The following is a 27,857-nucleotide window of genomic DNA, read 5'->3' as shown; positions in this document are numbered from 1 at the left end:
TTGATGAAGTTCTTCTACCTGTGAGTAAGACAGGCATGAATGCAAAATGCAAAAAGTGGGGAAAAAAAATAAAAATGCAAAGCCTGGTTGCCCAAATGAAACATCATGAGAAGTGTCCCTTCTCAGGAGGAAGCTGTGCTGAAGATGATGAAATGAACACATCTGAACATGCAGGATCTTCAGGTTGGTAAACTTTATTTCATACTTCTTTCTTAAGGACTGCCTGTCTTCCTTCTGGACTATTCTTGAATTCTCATGTTTGAGCTAAAAATATAGTTTTTACTCTATGGTACTATCATTTTAGATATAGTTGTGATAAAAAACAAACAGCTAAAATAGGCAAATCTTCCTTTTACAATTTCACCTTTAAAGTAGTAGTGAGTGTCAGTACTAAATGAGCAGTATCGTAAATAATTAAATAACTGCATTGACTTATTTTGTTTAGGAGAATCCATCCTCAACATACAGGATTCTGAAGACTATCCACCTTTAAGATCACTATCATTTTCTATAGTTTCAGAGTTATCTGCCAATGATAGCGTTTTTAGTCACATGTATGTCACATAGCCACAGTATATCAGCAGCAAAAAGAAAAAAAAATCTCCATCGTCCAGAAACAACCATAGATAAGTTTGTGATAAGAACCAGCAGATTAGAAAAAGAGGTAATTGATGAAAAAATTGCCCAGTTTGTTTATGCAACAAACTCTCCTTTCCGTATGATTGAGAACCCACACTTGATTAACATGGTTCAGTCATTAACATCAGGACACAGTCCACCCAACAGAGCAGATGTCGCAGGCAAATTGCTGGATAAAGCGTATGAAAGAGAAATTGAGCAGTGTGCAAAAGGTCTAGGGGGTAAAATTGTTAACCTGAGTCTTGATGGGTGGAGCAATGTCCACAATGATCCGGTTGTATGTGCTTGTGTGACAACAGAAGAAGGGAATGTCGTCTTTACAGAAACAATCGATACATCAGGAAATGCTCACATAGCAGAATACTTACAAGCAGCAGCAGTAAAAGCTATAAAACTGTGAAAAAAAACTCAAATGTCTACGGTCACAGACAATGCTGTAAATGTATCCAAGATGAGAAGAACTTATTTAGAAGAGAGTCCTAAGCTAACAACATAGGGTTGCAGTGCTCACTTGATGCAACCCCTAGCCAAAGACTTCAGTGTTCCAGAAATAAAGGCTAACGTTGTTGAAATTGCAAAATAGTTCCGTAACAACCACTTTGCAGCAGCTGCTCTGGAAAAAGTGGGAGGAACCAAGCTAACTCTCCCACAAGACGTGCGATGGAACTCAGTAGTGGACTGTTTTCAGTACTATATCAAGAACTGGCCTAATCTGATGACAGTTTGTGAACAAAATCGTGAAAAAATAGATGGCACTGTCATAGCCAAAGTTCTCAACAGGCTTAAGACAAATGTTGAACACATGCTGAGTACCCTGAAGCCTACTTCTGTAGCCTTGAACAAAATGCAGGGGAATAGCTGTTTTATTGCTGACGCTGTTGAAATTTGGAAGGAACTGAGTGAGAGCTTAAAAAGACAAATATGTAATGACAGAGTTAAATTACAAGCATTTAAAAAAAAAAAACACACAATTGGGACAAGCACTATCTCCAGCTCGTTTTCTTGCAAATATTCTCAATATGCGGTATCAGGGTCAAACCTTAACTGCTGAAGAAGAGGAGCTGGCTATGACATGGACATCCAGTAATCATCCCTCCATAATGCCAACTATAGTAAACTTCAGAGCTAAGGGTGAACCATTCAAGAAATACACTGGACCCTCACTAGAACGTGGGATTTGGGATCCATGCACAGTACCGCATTATAGCTGGGACCGTGTTAAAATGAATTGTAATTAAAGTAATTAAATTTGGGATCCATGGCCGCGACCGTGTTGTATGCAAATTCACGCTATACAGACGCACATTTGAGCGAGGGTCCGGAGTATATGTTTGCTGATGCTGTTTTAAAGGAAAAAGTCACACCAGTGAACTGGTGGAAGTCACTTAAGCACTTGGATTCAGAGACCATTGAAGTGATAATCTCTTTTAACAGCAGCATCTTCTTCTGCTTGTGTAGAAAGAATATTTTCGTCCTTTCGACTAATTCATTCCAAACTGAAAAATCATTTGGGACCTGAAAAAGAAGGAAAGCTTATTTTTCTTTTCTAGATTATGAACAGGAAAATGAAGGTGAAGACGACTGAGTTAGCTGCAGAAGTCAATATTTTAAGTTTCTCATGTTAACCTGGCTGACAGTCTACTTAATTTGTGGGTTTTTTTGTTTTTTAAAAATTTCATTTAACTATTTTAGTTAACAAACAAAACAAACCTGATTTTAAAAAACTTGAATGTTTAAATTCAAAAACTCATGCTTGTTTTGTTAAAATACTGTGTGCTGTTGAAGAAAAAAATCCAGACTACATAAACTTTGTTTTAGTTAAATAAAACAATTTTAGTGTCTGTCTGGTGACGTTCTCCTCTTAATACAGCATGGCAAGAAAATCCTCCAAATATTAATGATTAGCCTGTTGAATTGGAGACAGTTCACCTCCCAGTGACTTCATAAATATCTGCTTCAATTACCCTTGGTAAATGAAATAACCAAACAATCATTCATTTTCTGATATAGCTGTAAAACAAATGTGAAAAGTTTTCAAAATAAATCACTTTAAAAACGTACAGTGTGTACCTTCTAAAAATGAAACCTACATCTATCTCTGGGTTGTGAAGTATATGTATTAAGGTTATAACAACCAACAAGAATGCACTTTTATATAGAAATCCATGACTAAATCGAGTCTTCCTGACTAGTGATTTAAATCAATTTGATTTAACTCAAATCCACCCTGACTGTTGGTGATTATGATTTCAGTTTAAGATAATTACTTTTTTCCCTAAAAAAACATGTGCACCAACATTCAATACCAGGAAGAAAAAAAAGACAGCCTTTTATCTTGTGATCTTTATCTTTCAGTTGCTTATCCAGCTTACTGTCTTATCCAGATTGAGCTTTGACCAGCTAACCTTTACCCATGCCCCAATCTCTACCAAATGCTAGCTACTTAAGTCATTTGACAGCATTGCTTGGAAGTAGGGAGACAAATAGAAGGGGTTATCAGTGTAGCCCAGGCTTCCTCACTAACCTTCCGAGCTGCCTAGTGTACATGAACTGGGGAAGCAAATACGGAAGGGGAAAAGAGACAAAAAAGAATCCTGTAGAAGCTCACCATAGAGCATCCACTGGATAGAAAAGCAGTTCCTCAAAACTACTCATTAGAATCTCAGGTAAGAACAATAGCACTAACAGGCAACCCAGCCTACTCCTGCGAGCATTGCTGGCAAGTCTTGCCAGTGATGCTGATCCCTAGCAGCCAGTCTGGCTGCCCATCTATGTAGTTACACTACCTATCCACTTTCTCTTCTTCAGAGTTCAGTTCTTAAGGCCTGGGGCATTAAGTAAGAGGAACTGAGGCAGTTGAGGATCACACAACCTGTTAACTATCACTCCAAAGGAGAGAGTGTTGCTAATAAGTAAGGCTACGTTTTAGTCACAGGTATTTTTAGTAAAAGTCATGGACAGGCCACAGGCTGTAAACAAAAATTCACTGCTGCTTGTATGTCCTATTGAACCACTACGGACATTCCACTGTACTGCTATGATCAATGCTATAAATCAGTAAGAGCCTGACTAACTTTCTGGACTTGTGCGGGACCTTTTCTCCTCTGCTGCAAATTAAAATGAACAAAACTGTATTAAAGCTACTGTAAGTCTCAAGTCATTCTATGAAACTACCACTAAAGGCACATATGGTGACTTTAACAAGCATGCCCCTTGGACAAAGTAAACTGTTGAACAACAAAAATGTATGTACATTTAAACGCCCTGGAGGACCCCACTGCACTTCACATACTATGTACTGTGACTATTTTACCCTGCCTTGAAAATGACTTCTGAATTATATATAGTAGCATACATACACATGGGGGTGACCAAGATCAACATACTACGTAGTGCCTCTTCAGAAGTCTTTGGACAACTTAAACGCACCAACTTTCCAAAAACAACCCTGAATGCAAGTTTAAAGCTCAAGTTTGTGTGTTGCTTATATTTTCACTTTACTGCCCAGTTATAGCAGGTGCTCACACTCTAAATAGGCCTCAGTGAATATTCACAGCTGAAATTAGAATCAATGCTGTATTTTTATTGTTTGACTGAACTTAGACTTGCAACTCAGTCTTTCAATAGATGTCCATGTATTAATGCAATGGTATGAACTCAGGGTGCTGTTATCCTGCCAACAAATCCAAATTGCTGTCCTTTTTTCTTACATTTTTCAAGTTAAGAGTTTTCTTAATTGATTTCTGTGGTAGATATGGATACTGTTTTCCATGCGGGGATAAAACTCAATTATATCTTTGAAAGCTGGTAACTAGTTTAAGCTACCTGACAAATTTCCTGCCTTCCATTTCCTGCAACATGCAGTGTCTAGAGTGTATAATTATGATTGTTATAGGAAATGGTCAAGTAGATAATTTCACTCATTTTAGATGGTTGTTATGAAGACATATTATAAAGAATGTATCTAGGTATTTGTATAGCCCACAGCACAAGGCCATCTGAACATCTCACAGGAATTAATGGGATTTTACAGCACAGGATCCATGACAAAGAAGTATTATTCCCATGTTAAAGATGGTGAACCTGAGGCACAGCGTATATCAAAGTGACTTGCCCAGGGTCACACAGGAAGGTTTGTTTCTGAGCTAGGAAACGAATCCAGGTCTCCAGAGGCTAGTCCAGTGCTCTAACCAAAGATGCAGAAAAATGTAAAACATGAACTGCAGTAAGGAAGCACCATTTCAGACTGGAGATCAGATCTCTGCTGTCTCACAAGTGAAACGATTTGGTCAATCACTATGTACTTCTGCAACATAAAATCCCCCTTAGTCATTAACACATGGAGCTACTCATATCTTCTGAACTCTTGCTATTCCAGTGCATAAGACTTAAAGAGCAGTGAAAATTGCTCTGTAGAGAACTAAGCAAAACCTAGAGAGCCAGCCAGAAGGTGATTACACTCAATATATCTTTCATAGCCAAAAAAACCCACACAACTTAATTCAAATAGAATGAAGTATGGTTACTAAAGGCATTTGGTATGGTGATAAATTCTAAAAATTTACATAATTTACCCTATTAAATAAGACAAATTTCTATTTAAAAATGCCCACTCTCATTTTGGAAATATTTGCAACAGTATCCTGTATAAAAAAACTAATCCACAAATTCCAAAACTTAATTACCACTGAGAAGTAACTTGTAACCTAAAAAATGACAGCTTTAAAACCACACCACACAGAGCAGTATTCGTTCAGATTTAGCTATTCTGCAGCTGTAGAGCTAGCAACCTCTGGCCTACTTTCAGGCATGGTGGAGTCTGGCTTTGCTGTTTATGTTTGATACCAAATAAGCAAAGGTTTATGACAATTTATTGACGCAAGCTATTTCATGCTACATGCCAGATATTAATCAGAGGAGGAAGAATTCTCTTCAGGCAGCCACTTGGAGACTCTTGACTTGTTTAAGTGCTAGAGAACATAAGCTGAGTTCTTATATGATGAAAGCCATGTGGAAGAAGGAACACAGAACTAACAATAAAAGCAAGTACAAAGCATACAGATGAACAGTAATGTTGAGTCAAGAAGGAGGCCAGTAGAAAGTGGCTCTGTCATAAATATAAAGGGAAGGGTAAACCCCTTTGAAATCCCTCCTGGCCAGGGGAAAGCTCCTCACCTGTAAAGGGTTAAGAAGCTAAAGGTAACCTCGCTGGCACCTGACCAAAATGACCAATGAGGAGACAAGATACTTTCAAAAGCTGGGAGGAGGGAGACAAACAAAGGGTCTGTGTCTGTCTGTATGCTGCTCTTGCCAGGGACAGAACAGGAATGGAGTCTTAGAACTTTTAGTAAGTAATCTAGCTAGGTATGTGTTAGATTATGATTTCTTTAAATGGCTGAGAAAAGCATTGTGCTGAATAGAATAACTATTTCTGTCTGTGTATCTTTTTTGTAACTTAAGGTTTTGCCTAGAGGGGTTCTCTATGTTTTTGAATCTAATTACCCTGTAAGATATCTACCATCCTGATTTTACAGGGGGGATTTCTTTATTTCTATTTACTTCTATTTTTTATTAAAAGTCTTCTTGTAAAAAATTGAATGCTTTTTCATTGTTCTCAGATCCAAGGGTTTGGGTCTGTGGTCACCTATGCAAATTGGTGAGGCTTTTTATCCAACATTTCCCAGGAAAGGGGGGGTGCAAGTGTTGGGAGGATTGTTCATTGTTCTTCAGATCCAAGGGTCTGGGTCTGTAGTCACCTAGGCAAATTGGTGAGGCTTTTTACCAAACCTTGCCCAGGAAGTGGGGTGCAGGGTTTTGGGAAGTATTTTGGGGGGAAAGACGCGTCCAAACAGCTCTTCCCCAGTAACCAGTATTAGTTTGGTGGTGGTAGCGGCCAGTCCAAGGACAACGGGGGTAATATTTTGTACCTTGGGGAAGTTTTGACCTAAGCTGGTAAAGATAAGCTTAGGAGGTTTTTTTCATGCAGGTCCCCACATCTGTACCCTAGAGTTCAGAGTGGGGGAGGAACCTTGACAGGCTCTGATTTCATTGGTAAGTTATATCCAATCAGCAGCTGGAAAAGAAAATGTTACGACTGACTATTAGGTATATATTTTCTCATAAAGGAAATAAAATGCTATGCTGTATTAACAATTATTAGAAAATACTCAGTATTGTACTGTCAATATAAATCAGTGCTATGTCCCATCACGAATACGGTATTCGGTTCTGGTCACCCTATCTCACGTTATAAGTGACAAAATAAGAAGCGTGGAAATACAAACTGGGCCTGCAATTGCGGGTGTCAAGAGCAGCCTGCAACAGTTGGTCACTTTTTGCCTCTTTTTGTATGAGGATTTTCAGCCATAGCTTGTAACAGCTGCACCACCCAATGCAAAAAGAGGCAGAAACAACTGAGGAACAAAGTGAATGAATACCCACTTGAGGAAGCTATCTAGAACAATCCTTTCCTTCTGATTGGTTGAAGCTACATAGGAGAGAAGGCAACTTTAAGCCATATACCGCTGACTACTGCACCAACACTACCTGCTGTTGAGCCACCACAATAAAACGTGCCAAGAAGCTACGAATCAAACAGACCTTCCATCTGCTGGAGAGAATAAAAATTGAATGCCAACCAGCTTGTCTCTCTTCAGAGAGGCAATGATGTCTAGGGTCTTGTTTCCAGCTGGAAGATAATATCCCTTTATCTGAGAAGGGATAGGAATGTGTTCGCTTGCTTTAGGATACTACAGCAACACAGAGATTGACGTGTCATCTTGGGAGTAACAGGTGGCAGTGATCTAACATTTGATGGATTGTCAAATAAATTTTTGAACTCTTCAATCTTTAATGAATTGTGTACATTTGCTTTCAAAAAAGAGCTGCATAAACACTTATAGCCCTAACAGAAATCTTAAATTGGGATTTGAAAAGATTCAAAAGAAATAACTCCTGTTTCTTAATACCCAACCTGTTTTAAATAAAAGTTTACAATGTTTAAACAAAATCCAATTCCTTCGTAACTAGAAATGAAATGCAATATCTTTTATACAACATAAATCAGCAACAAACAAAAAAGTAGGCAAATTTTTAAAATATCCTTTGCGAGTCTCATTTTTAACACCTCTTTAGCAAAGCCATATCTGAAAACTAGCAAGTTCTAAAAAAAATGTTCTATCTGAAGATAGATCACTTGATTAGGGAGACTCACCAGAGTGGATCAAAAGTGCTGAAACCAGGGTTACAGGGGGTAAGAATTACCCCTCTGGTCTTCCATAAAAAGAAACAGGAAAACTTTGCGCTCTTCTAATTAAAAACCCACTCTCTTACTAGCTTATTCTCCAAAACAACTGTGTGTAGAAAAAGCAGTTGCATTTATCCTGCATTATTGATTAAAGAGTTGGAAGTGGCATCAAAGTCTTCACAAAGTAGCTCATTTGAAGTGAAGGTATCACCTGGAATCAAAAACAATGCAACAAAGTACATGGCCAAAAAGTAAGTGGTGCACTCTGCTCTGAAGGTTGCTGCAATTGTCATGGAACAGCCTCAGATTTTTAACTGATAGGAAGAAATAAAGGTTTCAGAGTAGCAGCCGTGTTAGTCTGTATCCGCAAAAAGAAAAGGAGTACTTGTGGCACTTCATCGGATCAAGTGATGAAGTGAGCTGTTGCTCACGAAAGCTTATGCTCAAATAAATTTGTTAGTCTCTAAGGTGCCACAAGTACTCCTTTTCTTTTTGAAGAAATAAAGGTAATTCCTGAACCTTTTCTTTAGAAAATGTGGTAAAGCCTTCCCAATACTTTCTATTAAATGTTTTTCCTGTTAGCCGTTGCATTGGCCTGGAGAGTTAGTAAGTTTGGGGATCTTATTTATCTGGAATCCTTATGTGCAGTTTTCCCCCCAGGTGAGATGATAGCAGGCCTGCTATCAACATTTCATACCCAACAAGTGTTTTGAAGGAAAATAGGTTCCTTCTGTGCCAAGTTCTTCCACAACTAGGAGAAGGAGTTGCACTCCTTAGATATGGTCAAGTCATTCATATTCAGTTTATGCAAAACAAATCCTTGAAGTAAATTGGGTGTAATTTCAGGATTGTATTGGTGACCTAAGAAGGGCTGGCAAGGCATCCATATCTACCATTTTCAGATGGATAAACTCAGTAGTTTGTCAAGCCTACAGTCTGTTCATAAAAGATTACCTTTCTTTCAAGGCTTGCTCCCTCAGGCCTGTAGCTGTTTCCTGTGCAGAACAGCACAATGTGTTTCCCCTCCCAACCCCAAAAAATAATTTTGTTGTATGACAACCTAGTCTTCAATGTGTTCTCTTAACCATCACTTTAAAATAGATGCGTTTGTCTTTATCGGATGAAGCTTTTGGACAAAAAGATTCATAGTCTCTCTCTTGGCTTTCCTTCACTAAAACCCTCCATATAGTGGGTAAAGGAAGAAGGAAAAAAATTCTGGCTATGTTTTCTCTTGGTTCAGTTTTCTTGTTTGTTTCCTTCCAGTTTGTAAAGATTGGCTTTACCATTGGGTACTTTCCAGTTCTTCTTCAAGTGCTTGCTCATGTTGATTCCAATTAGGTGTGTGCACGCCACATGCACAGTCCTTGGAAGATTTTTCCCCTAGCAGTACCTGTCAGGTAGGCCCAGGTGCTCCCTGGAGTCGCGCCTTCATGGCACTAAATATAGTGCCCTGCCAACCTGCCGCCTCTTCAGTTCCTTCTTACTGGCAGTGATTGTCATTGGAGTGCTTTTTCTTTATTGTTTCGAGTGATCCCCTAGTAGTTTTCTTTAATACCTGCAAATAGTTAAAATAAGCTAGTTATAAGTGTTAACCAAGATTCAAACTAACGGGTTTCTCCCCTATTCCCTTTCCTCTCCCGGGGCCAGGACATGCCTCAATCCCAGAGGTTTAAACCATGTGGGGTCTGCCAGATGCCAAGGGGCAGATCTGCACACATCCTGCCTGAAGTGCCTGGGGGAATCCCACCAAATGGACAGGTATAAAATCTGTAGAGGATTCTGCCCCTGCCTCAAGGAGGAGAGGGACCACAGGCTGAAGCTGCTGCTGATGGAGGCAGCCCTGCGGCCACAGTCTGAGTCGAGCCCCATGGACCTAGCACCGGGCTCCTCAGCATTGGTTTGCTGCACTGTCTTCTGTTACTCTGGGGTCAGAGACCCTCGGCATTGACACTCCCCGGCACCGAAAACTGCCTCGTGGGCAGAGTCTCAGCACCGCTCTCAGTCACCGGTCCCACGTCAAAGAAACACAGGAAGACTGATGGGGTGCTGCCGCACTTGAGCGTGAGTTTGCCAAAGGAGTGTGACTTGTGCCGGGACACTCCTCCTCGCCTGTACCACAGCCGGCACAGTCGAGTCCAGGCCCACAGAGAAGTCTGTTGAGTCCGGCACCAGTGGAGCAGGGTCAAGTGGAGAATTTAGACCTTCCCTCCATCCTAGAGACCTTCAAGGCAGTCAGGGATCTCGTAGCCCTGACGGATCCACACTCTCCCGACCAGCATGAGAGATCTGTCATTTTGGGTTGTAGTGGAAGTTTTTTTGTCTGTTCGCTGGTGCCAAGGCATGCCTCTTTTGGCCGGCTTCAAGCCCTGTGCTTCATGCAACAAGGACAGACTTGTCATCTTCCGAGTTGGAGATTGGGTCTTACCCCTCCCGTCCGAGGAGTCGTTCTTGCTACTCCTCCAGGCATTTCTACCGTCCATGGACCCAGGCACAGGAGTACCATCAAGTTCATGCTCAGGAGATCACAGTGGCCCTTTTGGAACCCACAGTGGTTCCCCCCAGTTTCCAGGGCTATTAGGTGTCCTGGGAAAGGTGGAAGACCTCGTCCCATCAAGCTCAGGACCCATTTGTAAATGTTTATGGCCTGTAGTGACAGTAATTTGTCTAGGGGTGGAAGCCCTGAGGTGGTTTTGGTTGGATCCTGCCCCGTCGTGGATTGGGTCCTGCCTGGCACTCACCCCACAGTGGCAGCTCCTGTGCTGTGAGGCTGGCTGGGCTTAGCTCTCTGCTCCAGGCATTGCAACCTCCAGGGTCGCAGTGCTGCTCAGGTTTCTCCTCACCCCCCTGAATGGGCCAAATTTGAGAGAGTGGAGTTGTGATCTGGCTCATGACATTGCAGTCCCATTCACTCACATTTGGCCTACCTGGACTCCCATCATCATGACAGCTGGGCCAAAACTAAGTGGTGATGGGCTCCCAAAGGTTGCAGTGCCTGGAGCAGGGAGGCAAACCAGCCAGCCCTTTGGGAAAGGAGCTGTCATATGACCCACTGAAACATCCTGGCAACCAATTTTGGGTCCCGACCCAAAGATTCATAGAATATCAGGGTTGGAAAGGACCTCAGGAGGTCATCTAGTCCAAAAACTCTTGCCTAGAGGAACCTCTTCTTTCTTCCCATGAAGGTGAGACATTGAGGGCTGGTCTTCACTACGGGGAGATAGATGCTGCTGCAATCAGCAGGGGCTGTTTTAGCGGATCTAGTAAAGACCCGCTAAAATCGACAGCAGAGCGCTCTCGTCGACCCCAGTCCTCCACCTCTCCGACAAGTTAACCTAACCTACGTGTACTCCAGCTACATTATTCCCATAGCTGCAATAGCGTAATTTAGGTCAATTTACCCTGGTAGTGAAAACAGGCCCTGAGTTAGAGGCAGTAAATTCTCTGAACAGCTCCACTTGCTAGCACTACATTGTAAACCTAGAGCGAACTTAAAAACAGAGGAGCTTCCATAGTTGGAAGAGGAGGAAGAATAATCCAGTTGTAATGGATCATGGAATGTCGGGTGCCCAGGAAGGAAAATAAGAGAAGAAACGCACTCTTCTGAAGTACAGTTCAAAAAGGATGACGATACTTGGACACACTGTGCTTAGACAGGTTTCAGAGTAGCAGCCGTGTTAGTCTGTATTCGCAAAAAGAAAAGGAGTACGTGTGGCACCTTAGAGACTAACCAATTTATTTGAGCATAAGCTTTCATGAGCTACAGCTCACTTCATCGGATGCATTCAGTGGAACATACAGTGAGGAGATTTATATACACAGAGAACATGAAACAATGGGTGTTATCATACACACTGTAAGGAGAGTGATCACTTAAGATGAGCTATTACTGTGCTTACAGTTTAAGACTATTTTTTTTCCTGTTTATTGAAAGACCATTTTCGCCGCCCCAATACAACTTTTTCAAATGGTTCTTTATTGCCAGAAAATAGGTCTCATTTAAAACTTATTTTGAGATGCATCTTTAACAAACTTCTTAGCCTTTAAAAAAACAGCATGTAAAATATTTAATTTATGGCACAAAATGCTTCAGAGAAAATAACTGTTTAAACAAGAAAGAGGTTTGTATGTAAACTGCATGAAACGTTTTCCATGTCTCATTGAACTATGGAATAAAAATAGAGTGGCTTCTTACGCCAAGTCAGATAACATGTCATAAGAAAGTACTTTATTAATCTAGCGGATCACAACATATGACTAACTTGTTTTGCCAGTGCCCTGCAACTATGAAGCTTTCTGCTCTGCATATGAAACTGCTCTCACTTTGTTTTTAAAAGATCTTTCTGCAGAACTTTTGTATATTCTTAAGAACTCATTCTTAAAATTCAATATTCTTAATCAAGCATTGAGTATTTCAGAACTTAAAATTTGCATCTCTGCAAAAGTAGCTTTTAAGAAGCAACATGAATGCAAATGTTATAAAAATTAGCAAGAGAACATTTCATAAACAAAACGCTTCATTGAACATGAAAATATTCATTTTTTACAATAAAGTGAATTTAAGACACATACAAATCAGTTGAGTGATTAACTTGAAGTGTTTCTTTTAAAAACACTCTTTATGGATAATATGTCCCCTAAAACAATCTATGCTGATTAAGGTACCAAACATTAAAAATTAAGGTTTCAGGATTTTTTCTTGGGAGCGGGGGAGGGGGATAAATCATCTGGAGGGCCAGGACAGTTAAACAATGGGCTTTGATATACTAAAACGTGTATTTAAAACATGTTTCAGAAGTGGGATTAAGGAATGATAGGAAAGACATACCCATAAAACAAGTAGTCTCCTTGAAGTCCACTGAGAATATTGCCATGCAGATTTAATTTATCTAGCTAGCATTTAGACCAGAGGTGGGCAAACTACAGCCCGCGGGACCATCCAGCCTGGCCCTGGAACTCCTGGCCAGGTAGGCTAGCCCCCGGCCCCTCCCCCATTGTCCTCCTTCCCCACAGTCTCAGCTCACTGCGCCACCGGCAGTGTGGCTGGCTCCAGCCAGGTGGGGGGGGGGAAGGAGCTGAGGGTCCCGGGAGGCAGTCAGGAGACAGGGAGTAGGAGGCAGTTGGATAGGCGTGGGAGTCCCGGGGGGCCTGTCGGGGATGGGGGTGTGGATAGGGGTCAGGGCAGTCAGGGGACAGAGAGCGGGGGGCTTGGATAAGGGGTGGGGTCCCGGGGGGTGGTTAGGGGCAGGGGACCTCGGGAGGGAGCAATCAGGGGACAAGGAGCAGGGGGGGTTGGATGGGTCAGGGGTTCTGAGGGGGGCAGTCAGGGGGAAGGAAGGAAGGAAGTGAGAGGGGGCAGGGGCCAGGCTGTTTGGGGAGGCACAGCCTTCCCCACCCGGCCCGCCATACAGTTTCGCAACCCAGATGTAGCCCCTGGGCCAAAAAGTTTGCCCACCCCTGACTTTGAGAACTGCTGCTGTAGTGTCTAACTATGGGTTGGGACCCGAAAGTAGGTCATGACCCCATTTTAGCAGGGTCACCAGGGCCAGCATTAGATTTGCTGGGACCCAGGGCTGAAGCCCAAGCTCCACCCCCACACAGAGCAGCAGGACTCTGGCTCTGTCCCTCTCTACCCTACCCAGGCCAGCCAGGCTTGGGATCAGGCTCTGCGCCCGCTCCCTGGGGTCATGTACTAATTTTGTTGGAAGAAGGGGGTCGCGGTGCAATGAAGTTTGAGAACCGCTGCACTACAGTGATGAAAACTACAGAGGACAGTAAGATAAATAGCCCCCACATAAGGAAAAAAAAGCTATCTGAGAAGTCTTACATTATATATTCTTGTTTACCTAAAAAGTAGAGTTCCAATCAACCACTCTTATAATGCCAGCTAATAGCCTTTAGTAAAAGAAATAGTCAATAGATTGTTAGCAGGATAGATATGTAGAATTACATATGTATTATTTTCAAGTAAAATATCTGAACGACAGTTTCTTCCACTTTCTTTTCTTTCCAAGTCCAGACTTGAAGATTGTGCATTTCATGGCTATCTAAAAGTGTGGAAGAAATGTCACCATCCCAAATAAAAGGATTTGCTGGAGGGCAAATAAAGAAAGTGCGATTTCCAAATATCCTTTCATTTCCAATTTAAGTTTGCAAATAATGAGCAACTAACATGGATCAAACCTTTCTCTTTATATATCTACACACACACCCCCACACACCCCTTTTTGTCACAGGAACAAAGTTCACTGAAGTGGTCACCAGCAACACATTCTCTTGTGACAAAAGTATTTGCAACCAAACCTGTTGAAACCTATTCTCAACGTGCTACAACCAGTCTTACTGGAACTAAGACGCCCCAAGGAAGGATCAAGTCAAAGCTCCTAAGACTTTTTAGTTGATACAAGATGACTAAATACTCACTATTCCACTTCCATTATGAAAAAAAATGAGTAGAACCTTTAAAAAAAAAGTTAAGAAAGTATAGGTTATAAAGCCCAGTTTGCTACAAGAGTGGAAGTCAGACTCACTAGCCATTACTCAGAAATTATGTTTCAGTGTCTTGGGTAGCATATTGACAATAGTGCTACAAGCCAATTTATAATGCTGGAAGTAACACTGAGGGGTAAATACATGATAATGAGGTCCAGTCTAACATGTTTGCTTAAACAGCTGGTCAAATACCCACAGGAAGGAAGGAAGGAAGGAAGGAAAGATTTAAATATAGTCTTTTCCACTAACATAGCAACATGTTACAAAATAATCACTAAATATGTTGGTTTCTAAAAGAAGCTATTACATGAAGACAAGTTTAAAACTACAGGGCATGTCATATCACTAGATGTGAAATTAGATATGCCTTTGCTCACCTTAAGCTTTATGACCCTAAATATTATCTTGATTAGCCTAATTTTCTTAGTTACATTTTGCAATAATCTCAATATGTTCTATTCCAGTATTAAATAATTCTTCCTACTCCAACTTTTTCTTTCCCAGAAGGTGAGAAAAAGCAGCACTATATTTTTCTCCAACAAAACTGAATAGTGTAGGAATTGGTCACAATATCTACGAGTCCTCAAAAAACATAAACTAATTACTGTACTCTAACAAGGAAGTTGTATAATCCAGCAATTGAAGGAGTAGTTAATTCCAATTATTTTGCATCCAGCCAATGCACTAAATCTGATGCTCTATCTTCACATCAGTACCAGCACGAGACCACAAGTTGGTTCATGGTTTTCACCACATTTTTACACAACCTCAGGCATATATCAGGGATGCAGTCTTGCCCTGGCACTACTCTGTCAAGCTATTGTCTGGATATCAGGACTTGCCACTCCAAATACCGGAATCAAGGTTGGTCAAGGCAAGTTTATGGCCAAGACTATGCCGATGACAGTGCCTTGCTTGTAGAGAAGTCAGAGAATTTCAGCCCTGCTTTCCAAGGTCTCCAAGACACCACCCACACTATGGGGTTGAACATCTCATGGTAGAAGACCAAGATCTAGAACCTGAGGGCTATGTCACTAGAACCCCAAGTGCAGGTGGAGCCAAGTACTGTGGAGAACATTGAGTAGTTCTTCTACCTAGGCTGTAGAGTTCAAATGGTCACAAACCAGACATTTTTTGATAAAGAGGCCTTGCAACCTCCTGCATGAAGTCCAAGTCTTGCACATGGATGCAAAAACATCTTTGCGCTGAGACAAAGTTCAGGATATATCAAACTACTGTATTACCTGTACTGCTTTATGGGTCAGAAACCTGGACCCTCTTACTTGGATTGGCAAGAGGCATTCCATATGTGCGGTCAGTGCCAAATCCTGAGAATGTATTGGTTAGACTTTGTATGAATGTCAATCTCAGATCTGGCATTCCTTTAGTTGCTCATTATATTGAAAAGCAGCATTGTGTGCTCTTCAGTCACGTCTCCAGGATGGACAAACATCACAGCACACTGTGCTCCCAAACTCTCCAACACGCGAAGAGGTGCAAGCCCTGGCCCTACCTGGTACCACCCACAGGGCTGCCCCAGAGATTCATGGATTTGCAGGACTGAGCCAGGTTTGGGTACTTCTCTACACAATGCCTGGTGTGGCGCCATCCACTGTGGTCACTCTGGATGGTGCTACAGTCCTTAGTAGACCATGCATGTTTGATTAATGCTCTTCAACGTATTCCCACTCTTCAATATATACTGCCTTTTCAAGCGAAGTTTTCAATTCATCTGTACCACAACCTTGTTATAGCCCTGTTTCTACACATCCCAGTTGTGGTAAGTTTGGGGAGGGAGGAAGAAGAGAAAGCCTTCTGTCACTTCATGTTTACCAAAAAGCAAGTTTTCAGCATCCATTCAAGTTGAGCCAGAGCCTTCCTTTAGGCTGTGTACATCATTAGTAATAATTATTTGGAGCAATATAACCAAAACAGCTATCAGAAGCTATCTTCAACTATCTAGAAGCTGGCTTTGGCAAGATTCAGAAGAATTATCCCAAAAGAATAAAATTTCTACCTAACATTACAGAGCATATTTTAAAAGAAATAGGCAATAAGAATATCCCAGGGTAAACCAGTGGAAAATAAGTCATGAGTCACCACAGAAGTCTAGCTCAACACTTGGCAAGATAATTGCCTCTCTCGTCAAAATAAAAGGTCAGGATTAAAAGTGAGGCAAACTAACACGTCTGAAGTCAAAATTTCATACTTCACAGGTATTAAGGTAACATGATAGGATGTTCAAGATTAAATGGTCCCTTCTAAGAGCTGTATAAAGCATGCACTGATCATCACTACACACACACACACACACACACACACACACACAGAGGCAAGGTCCCTCTCACCCCAGATTGCCCTAAATACCCTACACTGAAAGAAGAAAGGAGCCTAGAATGAAACTAGAATCATGCCAGCAGAGATGAGGGCTTCAATTGTATCAGAATGTTTCATGTTTCCTAAGGCACTGTCATTCACATCAGTAATTACACTCTACATACAACTCCACTTATGTACCAAATACTTAATTTGCAATACATATTCCATGTTTGGAATGACCAAGTTTGGTCATTACTCCAAACATTCATAGAATTTTCAAGTGCTGATTTAAAAAACCTTTACCAGATCTTTTATCTCAGAAGAGTACAGATGGCAAGTGCCAAAACAGTTTAAAGTAACATACAAGCAGGTGAGTGGGAGCATGAGTGGGACTCATTTAGGTATATAAGAAAAGCATTTCAGGATCAACTGTGCTAGAATTATTTGTCTGGTGACTGTGAAAGAGTGAAGGTCATAATCAAACAAATATAAAATCAAACCTGGTCTTAACTACTTCATTTTTAGAGTTTCCAAATGCCCCTCCTCCTAGGGGCCCCTCCTCCTTGCTGTGTCATCAGTAAGGGGTGGAGCCAGGAGTAGCAACTACCTATAAAAACCGATGCAGACAAGGCTCTGGATGCTAATATCTCTAACAGCAGCAGAATCTAGATGAGCTGTGGCAAGGGATGGAAAAGTGAGAAGCAAGAAGCACCTGTGTTGCTACCCCACCCTCACCAAGACTTCTGGTAGCTGCGTGACTGAAGGAGATTCATCCCCTCCCGTAACATCACCAGTAAGTTGCTCCTGGGGAATAAGAAAGGCATTTACTAAGAAGATGTTCTTTTTACAGAAGTTCTCTGAGAAATGTTCCACAGCATCCCACTGATGTGGGAAAGCCCAACAGCCACAGAACTCTTATTCCTTCAAGTGAAAGACAGAGAGACAGACAATATAACTATCTATTAGTTTGGAATACAGTTCATCACACAGCAACTACTCAAACTGGAGTCATTTGTGCAATTTCAGTTTTGCCATGCAAATATTTCAACACAAATTTTGTTTTTAAAAAAGCAAGACATATCTAGTCTCCTCGCTGCATAATGCCAAGTGCAAACTTCAAGAGCAAAAATAAAGAAACTGCTTCTTCTAGTCACCTGCTAACCTCTTATTCAGTTCTGGGCCAAGATTTTCAAAAACAGAAACCTAATTTTAGGCCCTTCCATCTTGATTTAGGCTCCTAAATCAGTAGAGGTGATTCTCAGTATTACCCCACCTAGTATCTCCCACTGACTTCCTTGGCTCTACACACAGCATCAGAAACATTTAAAAGAATACTATGCCAAGTAATTTAGGCCTAGAATAAAGGTTTTGCCAAAAAAAGTTTTAAAATGCCATATTTTGGGGGTTCTTTCCATTTTTTTAAGAACGGAACATTAACAAAACACTGTGTTAGTGCAGGACAACCTGAAAGCAGAACCAACCAGACTAATTTCCCTATCCAAACTGAATAAACTGCAAAGAGTCATCCTTTTTAGTTAGCTGAACCATATCATCCTTTCAGAATGTCAAGATTCCCCAATTTATTTTAAACCTATGACAGACTACGCATGAAGTTGCGGAAGCATAGGTTTGTTTCATCTATGTCTATCCGAGGACAAAGTTTCAGAGCCACTAGCCAGTTTAAACTATTAAAAACACCTGTCTCTCTCACACAAAAGTGTCAACTGGGATCTGTTGAATACAGAAAGTCAACAGTAAAATTTAAGCTATAAATTGTTGGGTAGGCTCAGGATAACTACAACTTTTTCCTGCAGAAAGTAGTAATAAATAATATTTTTCATATAAAACTATGTAACTATGGTGCGCTTGACAAAAATACACCAGTGTTACAAGGTTCAAAGATATTTTGGCAGTCAACTTCTAACAGAAGTATTTTTGCCCATTAAAGGGGAAAGAGGGTGTTAAGTCACCTAGTTTACTTGTTAAATAATTGATAAGAGAAGCACCAACAGAACCACAATCCCCCAATCATGTGGAGACTACAAACCCATTAACATACATAGAGTACAGTATAATGTATTTAATTCTAAAAGGAATTAAATATGTGAGCAAAAGGGAGTTCCTCAGCGAAACGGCTAAAAGGTTTAATGATACATAATTTAACAGATAGAAACGTAAAAGGGAAAAATAATTCTCCGCATTCTTGAGTGAGATTTAATATGGATACAATCAAAATCTCCAGTTTTATTGTAAGTTTCATCTTCAGATAAAATATGTTCATGCAGAGAAGTTAGAAAATAAAAAACTTACTGTAACCCCAAAAATTGTTCATTCAGCACAAAGTGAAAGTACTTTCAATACAACAATAAAAAAAATCCACTTGCAATTAGCAAAATATAGCTCATATTGTTTTTCTTTTGCCAGCTCTTCTGATTATTTCGTTCCTATATTGAAGGAAATTTCCCCTTACCTGGATGGCTTTGGGAGCTCATTGCTAGCAATGTCTAGTCCTTTGGAAGGAATTCAAAATGGATCCGTTTCCACACAAGTAACGGCAGCCCTGCAGAGCTCCAATGCTTCACCAATACATAGACATACAGAGAAGGGGAATTAAATCATAAACACCATATTAAATCCAAGACAGAATAACATTCTGTGCTGTAAACACAGTAATCCAATAGGATGGCAGAATATCTTCAAATGGTTTTCAGAATGTGAACCTGTAATTATAAGAAAAAGACTATATTAGAAAAGTATGTTTCTTACAACTGCAGAAGTTATACAATAAACACCACATTGTTTCTTTGGGAGAATTTTTTTTAAATTAAGGTATCATTTAAAGGTAAACATACATATGTTCCCAAAAAGAGAGACTTCAAAATGTGTAGATGTGGCCTTTACTTAGAAGTTTTGTAATTACTGTACAGGAAAAATGCAAATAAATATGAACCATAGTAAGAAAGCCTCTCAATACACATATTTTAAACAAAAATTTGTTTATTTTTAAATTAATCTGATATTTCAACAGTACTTCAGGAAACCACTTCATTTCCAATAGTTTCCATATTTCAACAGCCACATTCAGCCATATGTATGAAGAGTAACTGCTCTTCATCCATCTGTTCTCATTTGCCTCAACAGAAATCTAAAGAAAGATCTCTAAATGGCGGGTCACCATATTCCCCTATGCCAAGTTATGGGGAAAAATCATCAGGCGTGAAAAATAGGAATAGCGCAACAACAGCTCATGTTTTCTATAAAGAGAAAAGTAAAATTGGCTAAAAAATAATCAGCTGTTTTCAATCTTATGCTGGGTCACACAGTTGATGAAGACTTATGATCTTATCTGGTATACCCTCTCAAAATGCAACTTTATCCCCTGAAATATGTGGTCTAGCAAGTACGTCCAGTATAATCTTAAAATGCTCCACAGACAGTGCTTCTATCACACAGCTTGAAAGATTTCCACAGGGAGATCTTGCTGCGAGGAATTTAGTCCTGATATTTAGCCTGAGTTTTGCCTTTTCACATTTTATTTCTATAACCCATTATATCACCCAAAGACATTCTTTTGTATTACACCCTTCAAGCATTTTTAGATAGCTGTCATCAGATAGTGATACCTGTGTAAAGAGCAGGTATGGCATACTATTTTGTATGAGTACAAGACTCAATACTGATGCAGTTATACTGGTATAAAGGTGCCTTATACTGGTATAGCTTATTCCTCTTCCCACGCAGGAATAAGATGTCCAGATATAAACACAGTTATATAGGTATAACTATCTACATTAAGGAGGTTTTATCATCTTACCTATACCTGTACTGTTAAGGGTTTGTCTAAACATAATCTAAACCACTTTAGGTCAACCTAAAGCTTCATTATTTTACTTTTTACTCACATGGTTGACTTAGAACATTCAAAAACCAGTCAGAGAACACTTCTACCTCCCTGGACACTCAATAAACAGACTTAAAAGTGGGAATTCTTCAACAAAAAAACTTCAAAAAACAGACTCCAATGAGAAACTGCAGAACTGGAATTAATTTGCAAACTAGAGACCATCAAATTAGGCCTGAATAAAGACTGGCAGTGGATGAGTCACTACAACAACTAAAAAAAAAAAAAAAAAAACCACACAAAAACCTTAACTTCCCCATGCTAATTTGCCCCTACTGTTACTCACACCTTGTTAACTATTTGAAACGAGCCATACTGATTACCAATATAAAAATGATTTTTCATGCTGTTGATAATAGCCCACTTTAATTGATTTGTCTCGACCCCCCCCACTGAGTAAGGCAACTCCTATCTCTTCATGTACTGATTTTATATAAAATCTTCCTACTGTATTTTCACTCCATGCATCTAATGAATTGGGTTTTAGCCCACGAAAGCTTATGCCCAAATAAATTTGTTAGTCAATAAGGTGCCACAAGTACTCCTTGTTGTTTTTGCTGATACAGACTAACACGGCTACCACTCAAACCTTTTAAAATGATGTTCACTCACTCTTCCAGAGTAATAAAGACTACACCAAAACAGATTTTTGCAGCACACCAGTAGACACTTCCCAGTAATCCCACCCCTCAATTTGCCACTCTGTTTATCATTATTTTATCCAGTTTTCAACACATTCCTACTCCACCCACCCCAGTTGTTAAAGGCACCTCTATAGCAGTCCTCATATGACAGTCCATGTTTTGCAAGTGTCTCACAAAACATATCAAATGCTTTCTTAGAAGATATTGCATATGCCATGTTCCTTTCACTGACTAATACTGTATACATCAAAATGCAATCAAGTTTTTCCAACAAAGTTTCTTTGTAAAGAAGTGCAGCTTGTTTTGTTCACAATTTAATCATCCTCTACATGTTTAGAGAGTCTAAATAGTTATTCTATGTTTACCTAGGAAGAGAAGTTACTTCTAAAATACTCCTTTCCTATATTCTAAGTGCATGTACAAGCTGCATACTCAAGTGCTAACAGAATACCCTCTCCCGCCCCCAGTCGGATTTACTGGACCCACAATTGCTAGGATCACACTCCTTTGAGTCAGAACACACCCCCATTCTGCCCCCAATTCCTCTGATACCTCCCTTGTTTTCAAACATCTTTGAAACAGGAAGATATTAGAGGACTAGATGAACACCTGCTTCAAGCTATTTCTAAGAGGATACGTCCAACACAATTCTACAGCAGGTCACACTAACAAACGGCCTTGTTACTTGATAAATTACATCTTTAACTGCCAATCTAGTCTTTGTATCTTTTATTTTGAAGATATTAGCTGAATGGGATCCATTTAACACAAGAAATGCTGGTGACAATTTCCATGATCCTGCTAATTAGAACCTTGAAGTTTAGTGCATTAATTATGGAGAACTGAGTGTAGGAAAAATAAGATTTGACCTTTAAGATATATTCATCAACTCATTCATTTTTTAATCTAGTTAAATTATATTTATTTTTTCTGTGACACAATCACTTCAGGCTTCCAAATGGAGAAGTCAGTTGATCGAGGTTACAAGCTCTATACAAAGAAAATTATCAATAACTCATGTAGTCATTGACATTGTTAGCTACATGTACCAAAATACAGTCACCTAGTTTTCCACACAATTATAGAACATTACCATCCCAGTCACAATTGTTTTGCATCATTATTGTGACCATCTCCTTATGAACTCTAGTTGTGATCTTGAGATGTTACTTCTTCACCTCAGGTGAAGACCAGCTTTATCTTGTTTTGGGTCCATTATAGTTTTGCTTTCTTCATGAGTGCCCCAAACGGTTACACATTCTTGTGGAAATTTTCACATTCAACAGAAGTTTTACTGATTAAAAAACTTCTCTTGGGACACTGTCATGGGATATTCACCCCACACTTACTCTGAAAGGGTCAATGCAGACTGAGATGGGGCTAATTAACCCAATAGGTCACAGCTGAGGGGAATCAGGTGGTCAAGTAAGCCCCTGACTAAGTGAAGGGGCCCAGCTGAGAAGGAACAAGCTGGGTTAGGGCTATAGAGGCAGGAAATTCGGGGCAGAAGGGGGGCTGCTGGGAAAGTCTGCAGTCACTCCCAGGGAGAAGGGAGGTGCATTTGGACTGGGAGAGCCAGGGAGATAGGACAGGGCTTAGGGAAAGACAGTAAGGTGTATCATAAAAATCACAGCATATCAGGTTGGAAGGGACCTCAGGAGGTCAGCTAGTCCAACCCCTGCTCAAAGCAGGACCAATCCGCAACTAAATCATCCCAGCCAAGGCTTTGTCAAGCCTGACCTTAAAAACCTCAAAGGAAGGAGATTCCACCACCTCTCTAGGTAACGCATTCCAGTGCTTCACCACCCTCCTAGTGAAAAAGTTTTTTCCTAATATCCAACCTAAACCTCCCCCACTGCAACTTGAGACCATTACTCCTCGTTCTGTCATCTGCTACCACTGAGAACAGTCTAGATCCATCCTCTTTGGATCCACCTTTCAGCTAGTTGAAAGCAGCTATCAAATCCCCCCTCATTCTGCTCTTCCGCAGACTAAACAATCTCAGTTCATAGAATCATAGAATATCAGGGTTGGAAGGGACCCCAGAAAGTCATCTAGTCCAACCCCCTGCTCAAAGCAGGACCAATTCCCAGTTAAATCATCCCAGCCAGGGCTTTCTCAAGCCTGACCTTAAAAACCTCTAAGGAAGGAGATTCTACCACCTCCCTAGGTAACGCATTCCAGTGTTTCACCACCCTCTTAGTGAAAAAGTTTTTCCTAATATCCAATCTAAACCTCCCCCACTGCAACTTGAGACCATTACTCCTCGTTCCGTCATCTGCTACCATTGAGAACAGTCTAGAGCCATCCTCTTTGGAACCCCCTTTCAGGTAGTTGAAAGCAGCTATCAAATCCCCCCTCATTCTTCTCTTCTGCAGGCTAAACAATCCCAGCTCCCTCAGCCTCTCCTCATAAGTCATGTGTTCCAGTCCCCTAATCATTTTTGTTGCCCTTCGCTGGACTCTCTCCAATTTATCCACATCCTTCTTGAAGTGTGGGGCCCAAAACTGGACGCAATACTCCAGATGAGGCCTCACCAATGTCGAAAAGAGGGGAACGATCACGTCCCTCGATCTGCTGGCAATGCTCCTACTTATACATCCCAAAATGCCATTAGCCTTCTCGGCAACAAGAGCACACTGTTGACTCATATCCAGCTTCTCGTCCACTGTAACCCCTAGGTCCTTTTCCGCAGAACTGCTGCCTACCCATTCGGTCCCTAGTCTGTAGCGGTGCATGGGATTCTTCCGTCCTAAGTGCAGGACTCTGCACTTCTCCTTGTTGAACCTCATCAGCTTTCTTTTGGCCCAGTCCTCTAATTTGTTTAGGTCCCTCTGTATCCTATCCCTACCCTCCAGCGTATCTACCTCTCCTCCCAGTTTAGTGTCATCTGCAGTGTAGAAGGGAACTGATCTTGACTGCGAGCTAGAGGGTCCCTGAGCGAGAACGCAGAGTAGAGGGCAGACCACTGAGGGAGTGGCACTGCGAGGCAGTAAACAGGCAGACTGCCTGAGTCCGTTTATGGGAAGAGACCTTCCAACCCCCGAAGGGGATACCATTTGGTGACCTGGCTGGAGGGCCCAGTCATGGAGAGGCAGTCGCAGCTCATGGAGCAAGAGAAGGGCTGCAGACCCAGAGAGAGAGCATGCAACTGTGGGAAAAGGCATTGACCTGGAGAGTTATTCCCCAGAACGGCCACAAGGAAGTGCCATCTTACTGATGAGTGGAGCACCAGTCACACACAGGCTGTTCATACAACATTACTTTTTTCATTTTTCCCAACCAGATACTACACAGTTGTTTTGGGTGATTTGGATAGCTCAGACAGCCAGTCTGGCATAACTATCTATTTATTGGAAGTGTGATAGTGACCCAAGATCCCAATCAGAATCCCATTGTGCTATACCCAATACAAACATCTATATTTAGCTCCCTTCCCCCCAAGGAGCTAACATGTAGGTTGAGTCTAGACAATAGTAGTACAAACTACAACCAGAGTGAGCAGGGTGATGGTAGGCACAGGCCATGCTACTTCCAGTAAGCGGTATTCCGGTAGCCATGTTAGTCTCAGGATGAGAGGGGGAGAGAGAGGTAGGTAGTATCTCTTATTTGACAAACCTCTATTGGTAAGAGAAGTTTTTGAGCTTACACAGAGCTCTTCTTCAGGTCTGGGAAACATACGCAGAGTGTCACAGCAAAATACAAGGTGGAACAGATTGTTTAGTGTAAGTAGTTAATCTGTTCTAACTTGAATTTAGCTGTGTTATTTCCAGATTTGAGGAAGTAGTTTATATATATTTTCTCTCTCCTCAAGGTTGTATATACACACAATGTAGGGTTTTACTGGAGGGCACTAGAAGTTTAAATTAAAATTCTTATTAAATGTTAAATTTGTTTTAAAAGGAAACAAAACACTCCTTCCCAATGATGTCAGTTTCTTATTCTGCAACATTGTTATAGCAATAGGAAGCACAGCAAACACTTGTTTCAGTAACAGAGCAAACAGAGCTGAAGTGTAGATGAGTTCTCCTGTGTCTGTGTAGATTAGGAGGTAGACTGTGCTACGACTCTTCCAGTTTCACCTTTTAGACAGCAGGAACTTGGGGTTGTGCTTTGCCTTAGCTGGGGATGGCAGACCTATCAAGTGGTATTTTGTTCATGAAAAAGATTCTTACTGAATTACTTCACTCTTTGGTATCATTTGCCTTTTTAAAAGGATCAATTTGCTTTAAGAACCACAGCTTTCTCAAAACACAATATGAAGCCAAAAAGCAAGCCACTAAAGTACAGAAACATTATTTGCCCTAAATTAGAAAGTGTGTTGTTAATAGGGGGTTGTCTATGAGAAGCATCTGTGGGTTAGAAAGCAGGCCCTTATAATAGCACAGCATGCAACACTCTCTCATACAATAGGAAATCCCTTAGGTTGGTATGAACAGTTGGGTGGACCATGGTCATCTACACTGAAACAGCTCACTGATGGGAAGTCTCTGCACCAAACAGCTCCCCCTATCTAAAGCCTGGTAAACGCATCAAAGATCCAACAGACTGCCTTATAAAAACTAAATGTTGGAATTTTTCTAACATGTTTACAGGGGCAAGGAACAATTGATTTCCTGCCATGAGAAGACTTATATAGGTAAGAAAGTATTATCTACTCTCATTCATAGTCAATCCATTAGCCTAGCATAGGCAATTTAAGCATTAAAAAGCAGTCCGGATAGTAGAACAATATTCCTTTTTGTCCAAGCACTAAAAACAGATCTTATGCAATGTGCTCTCAAACTTGGGAGGAGAATATCTTCAGCCTTCCCATAGGACTCAATAACAGAATCCACCAATTGTTGCATCTAAAGTCTCTAAACCTTTACTCCTGACAACTTAAGACATGAACAAGACATCTGACTTCTTGAAGAAAACAGTAATGTATGGGTAGGATTTGATAGTTCCACAGACATATAAGCACTTGCCTACATGTTGAGTTAACTCACAGCAAGCCAGGGTGCAAACCTACAACAATCAAGTTTGCCGTGCATAACTCACTGTGTGGACCCTGCTACCGTGCACTAAAAATTCCCTAGTGCACCATGGCATACTACCGTTTCAAAGACCAATATGTCAAAGTGCACTAGGGAATTTTTAGTGCACTGTAGTAGGGTCCACAGGGTAAGTTAGTGCATGGCAAGCTAGAGTGCTGTAAAATTATACTTTGGCTTGGTATGAAATAGTTTGCCTTATAGACGAGCCCTAAGTGATGCAATCTTATTTCCAGAGGATGAGGAGAGAACGATCCTATGAATTATATCCTGATTTCAATAGTAAGGAGAAACACCTTTGAAAAGAAACTCTAGAGTTGTCCATAGTGCCAATTTGTCAGGATGGAATTTTAAGAAGGTTTTTTGATTGATTTAGAGTATTCAGATCTCTGATTGGTCTGAAAAAAAGTGACTGCCACAAGAAAGGCTTCTTTAGTCAAAAACTAAGTTGTAGTATCCAAAGATTCTAAGGCAGTAGTATCTGATCTTTTCAACCACTGTGTGCCACAAAGAGCAGAAAGCAACCCACAAGTGGATACCTCCAACATGGGGAGCCCCTGAAGTGCACAGAGATGATCTACTCTGCCTCCCTAGCCCCTGGTTCAGGAGGTATACCAAAGGCAGGGAGAGAGACTGGCACGAGTTCACTGCACTCAGACTATCACCAGCTGACCTATGGTCCTTAAGGGAAAAAGGAAGTAAGTGCTTGTTTCCAGGAACATTACGATAGGACCATTATCAGATGTTCTCCAATAACTAAATTTCATTTCAGAAGCCTAGTATTTTTCCTCATCACTGTTCTTCTATAACTAGATTGTCAGTGCACTTTTTACAGTTCTTAGAGTATTTTTTTCACCCCACACTTTCCCCAGACCACTTTTCTCCCTGGTCAGCCAACTAGCCAACAATGGGTATAGGTTCATATATTGACAGGAGAAGGTTGTATGCAGTAAGACAGTTTTCCAGATATGCTTGTACACATTTTGTGTCCAGGAAATCAGACAAAGTTTTCTGTACTGAACTGAGTTAATTAGTATCCAAGAATCCTATGCTGTTTTAACATGTGAGTATGTTTTGACAATCTGCGTATCTCTTCCTTCCCTCTACCCACACTACAGCTGTGTCACTGCATTAGTTATAGCTACACATTTGAACTAACCAGTAGTTAAGATTATGACAGCACTTCTCTTTACAAACCTCTATTTTTTTAAAGAGAGTTTAAATAGCTACAGACAAAAACTTAATTTATGGGTAAAGCGCCAAGACAGACTTAAAACAAAGAAAACTGGGTTGCTTCAGGATGCCCATATAGCAGTAGTGACCTCATTTCAGATTGGGACCTTGTCTGATGTCCATGCCTTTGATGCTAAAAGATGGGATGATTACAATATGCTCTACGCTCAGGGTTAAACAAAATATCATTTTACAAACTTCAGTTAGTACAGAACGCAGCCATCTGACTATTCAGTGTAGCACGCATGGTGCATATTACACCTGTCTGCTACAGACTGCAACCGTTTCAAATTTACTTCTGTGCTCAACGTAAGGCCTTAAACCATACAAGAGTTAAAGACAACTTGTGT

At 40.7% G+C, this 27,857-nt stretch overlaps 1 protein-coding gene across 6 annotated transcripts in view; it reads right to left on the bottom strand.

Annotated features, from left to right (window-relative positions):
• Positions 1-27,857, bottom strand: part of HDAC4 (histone deacetylase 4) — a 475,906-nt gene that overhangs the window by 401,551 nt on the left and 46,498 nt on the right. For 5 of the 6 annotated variants that reach the window (XM_048870012.2, XM_075118165.1, XM_075118166.1 and 2 more), the window contains one exon: positions 19,164-19,413. The exons of the other annotated variant lie outside the window; for it this stretch is intronic. In XM_048870012.2, the coding sequence (XP_048725969.1) occupies positions 19,164-19,185 (22 nt within the window). In that variant the 5' untranslated portion in view covers positions 19,186-19,413. The remainder of the gene's footprint in view (positions 1-19,163; positions 19,414-27,857) is intronic. 6 annotated transcript variants of the gene reach the window in all.

This window comes from Caretta caretta, chromosome 11 (assembly GCF_965140235.1).
Source record: "Caretta caretta isolate rCarCar2 chromosome 11, rCarCar1.hap1, whole genome shotgun sequence".
Taxonomy (NCBI): Eukaryota; Metazoa; Chordata; order Testudines; family Cheloniidae; genus Caretta; species Caretta caretta.
Note: the sequence above shows the minus strand (reverse complement) of the source record. Positions and strands in the feature narration are given on the sequence as shown.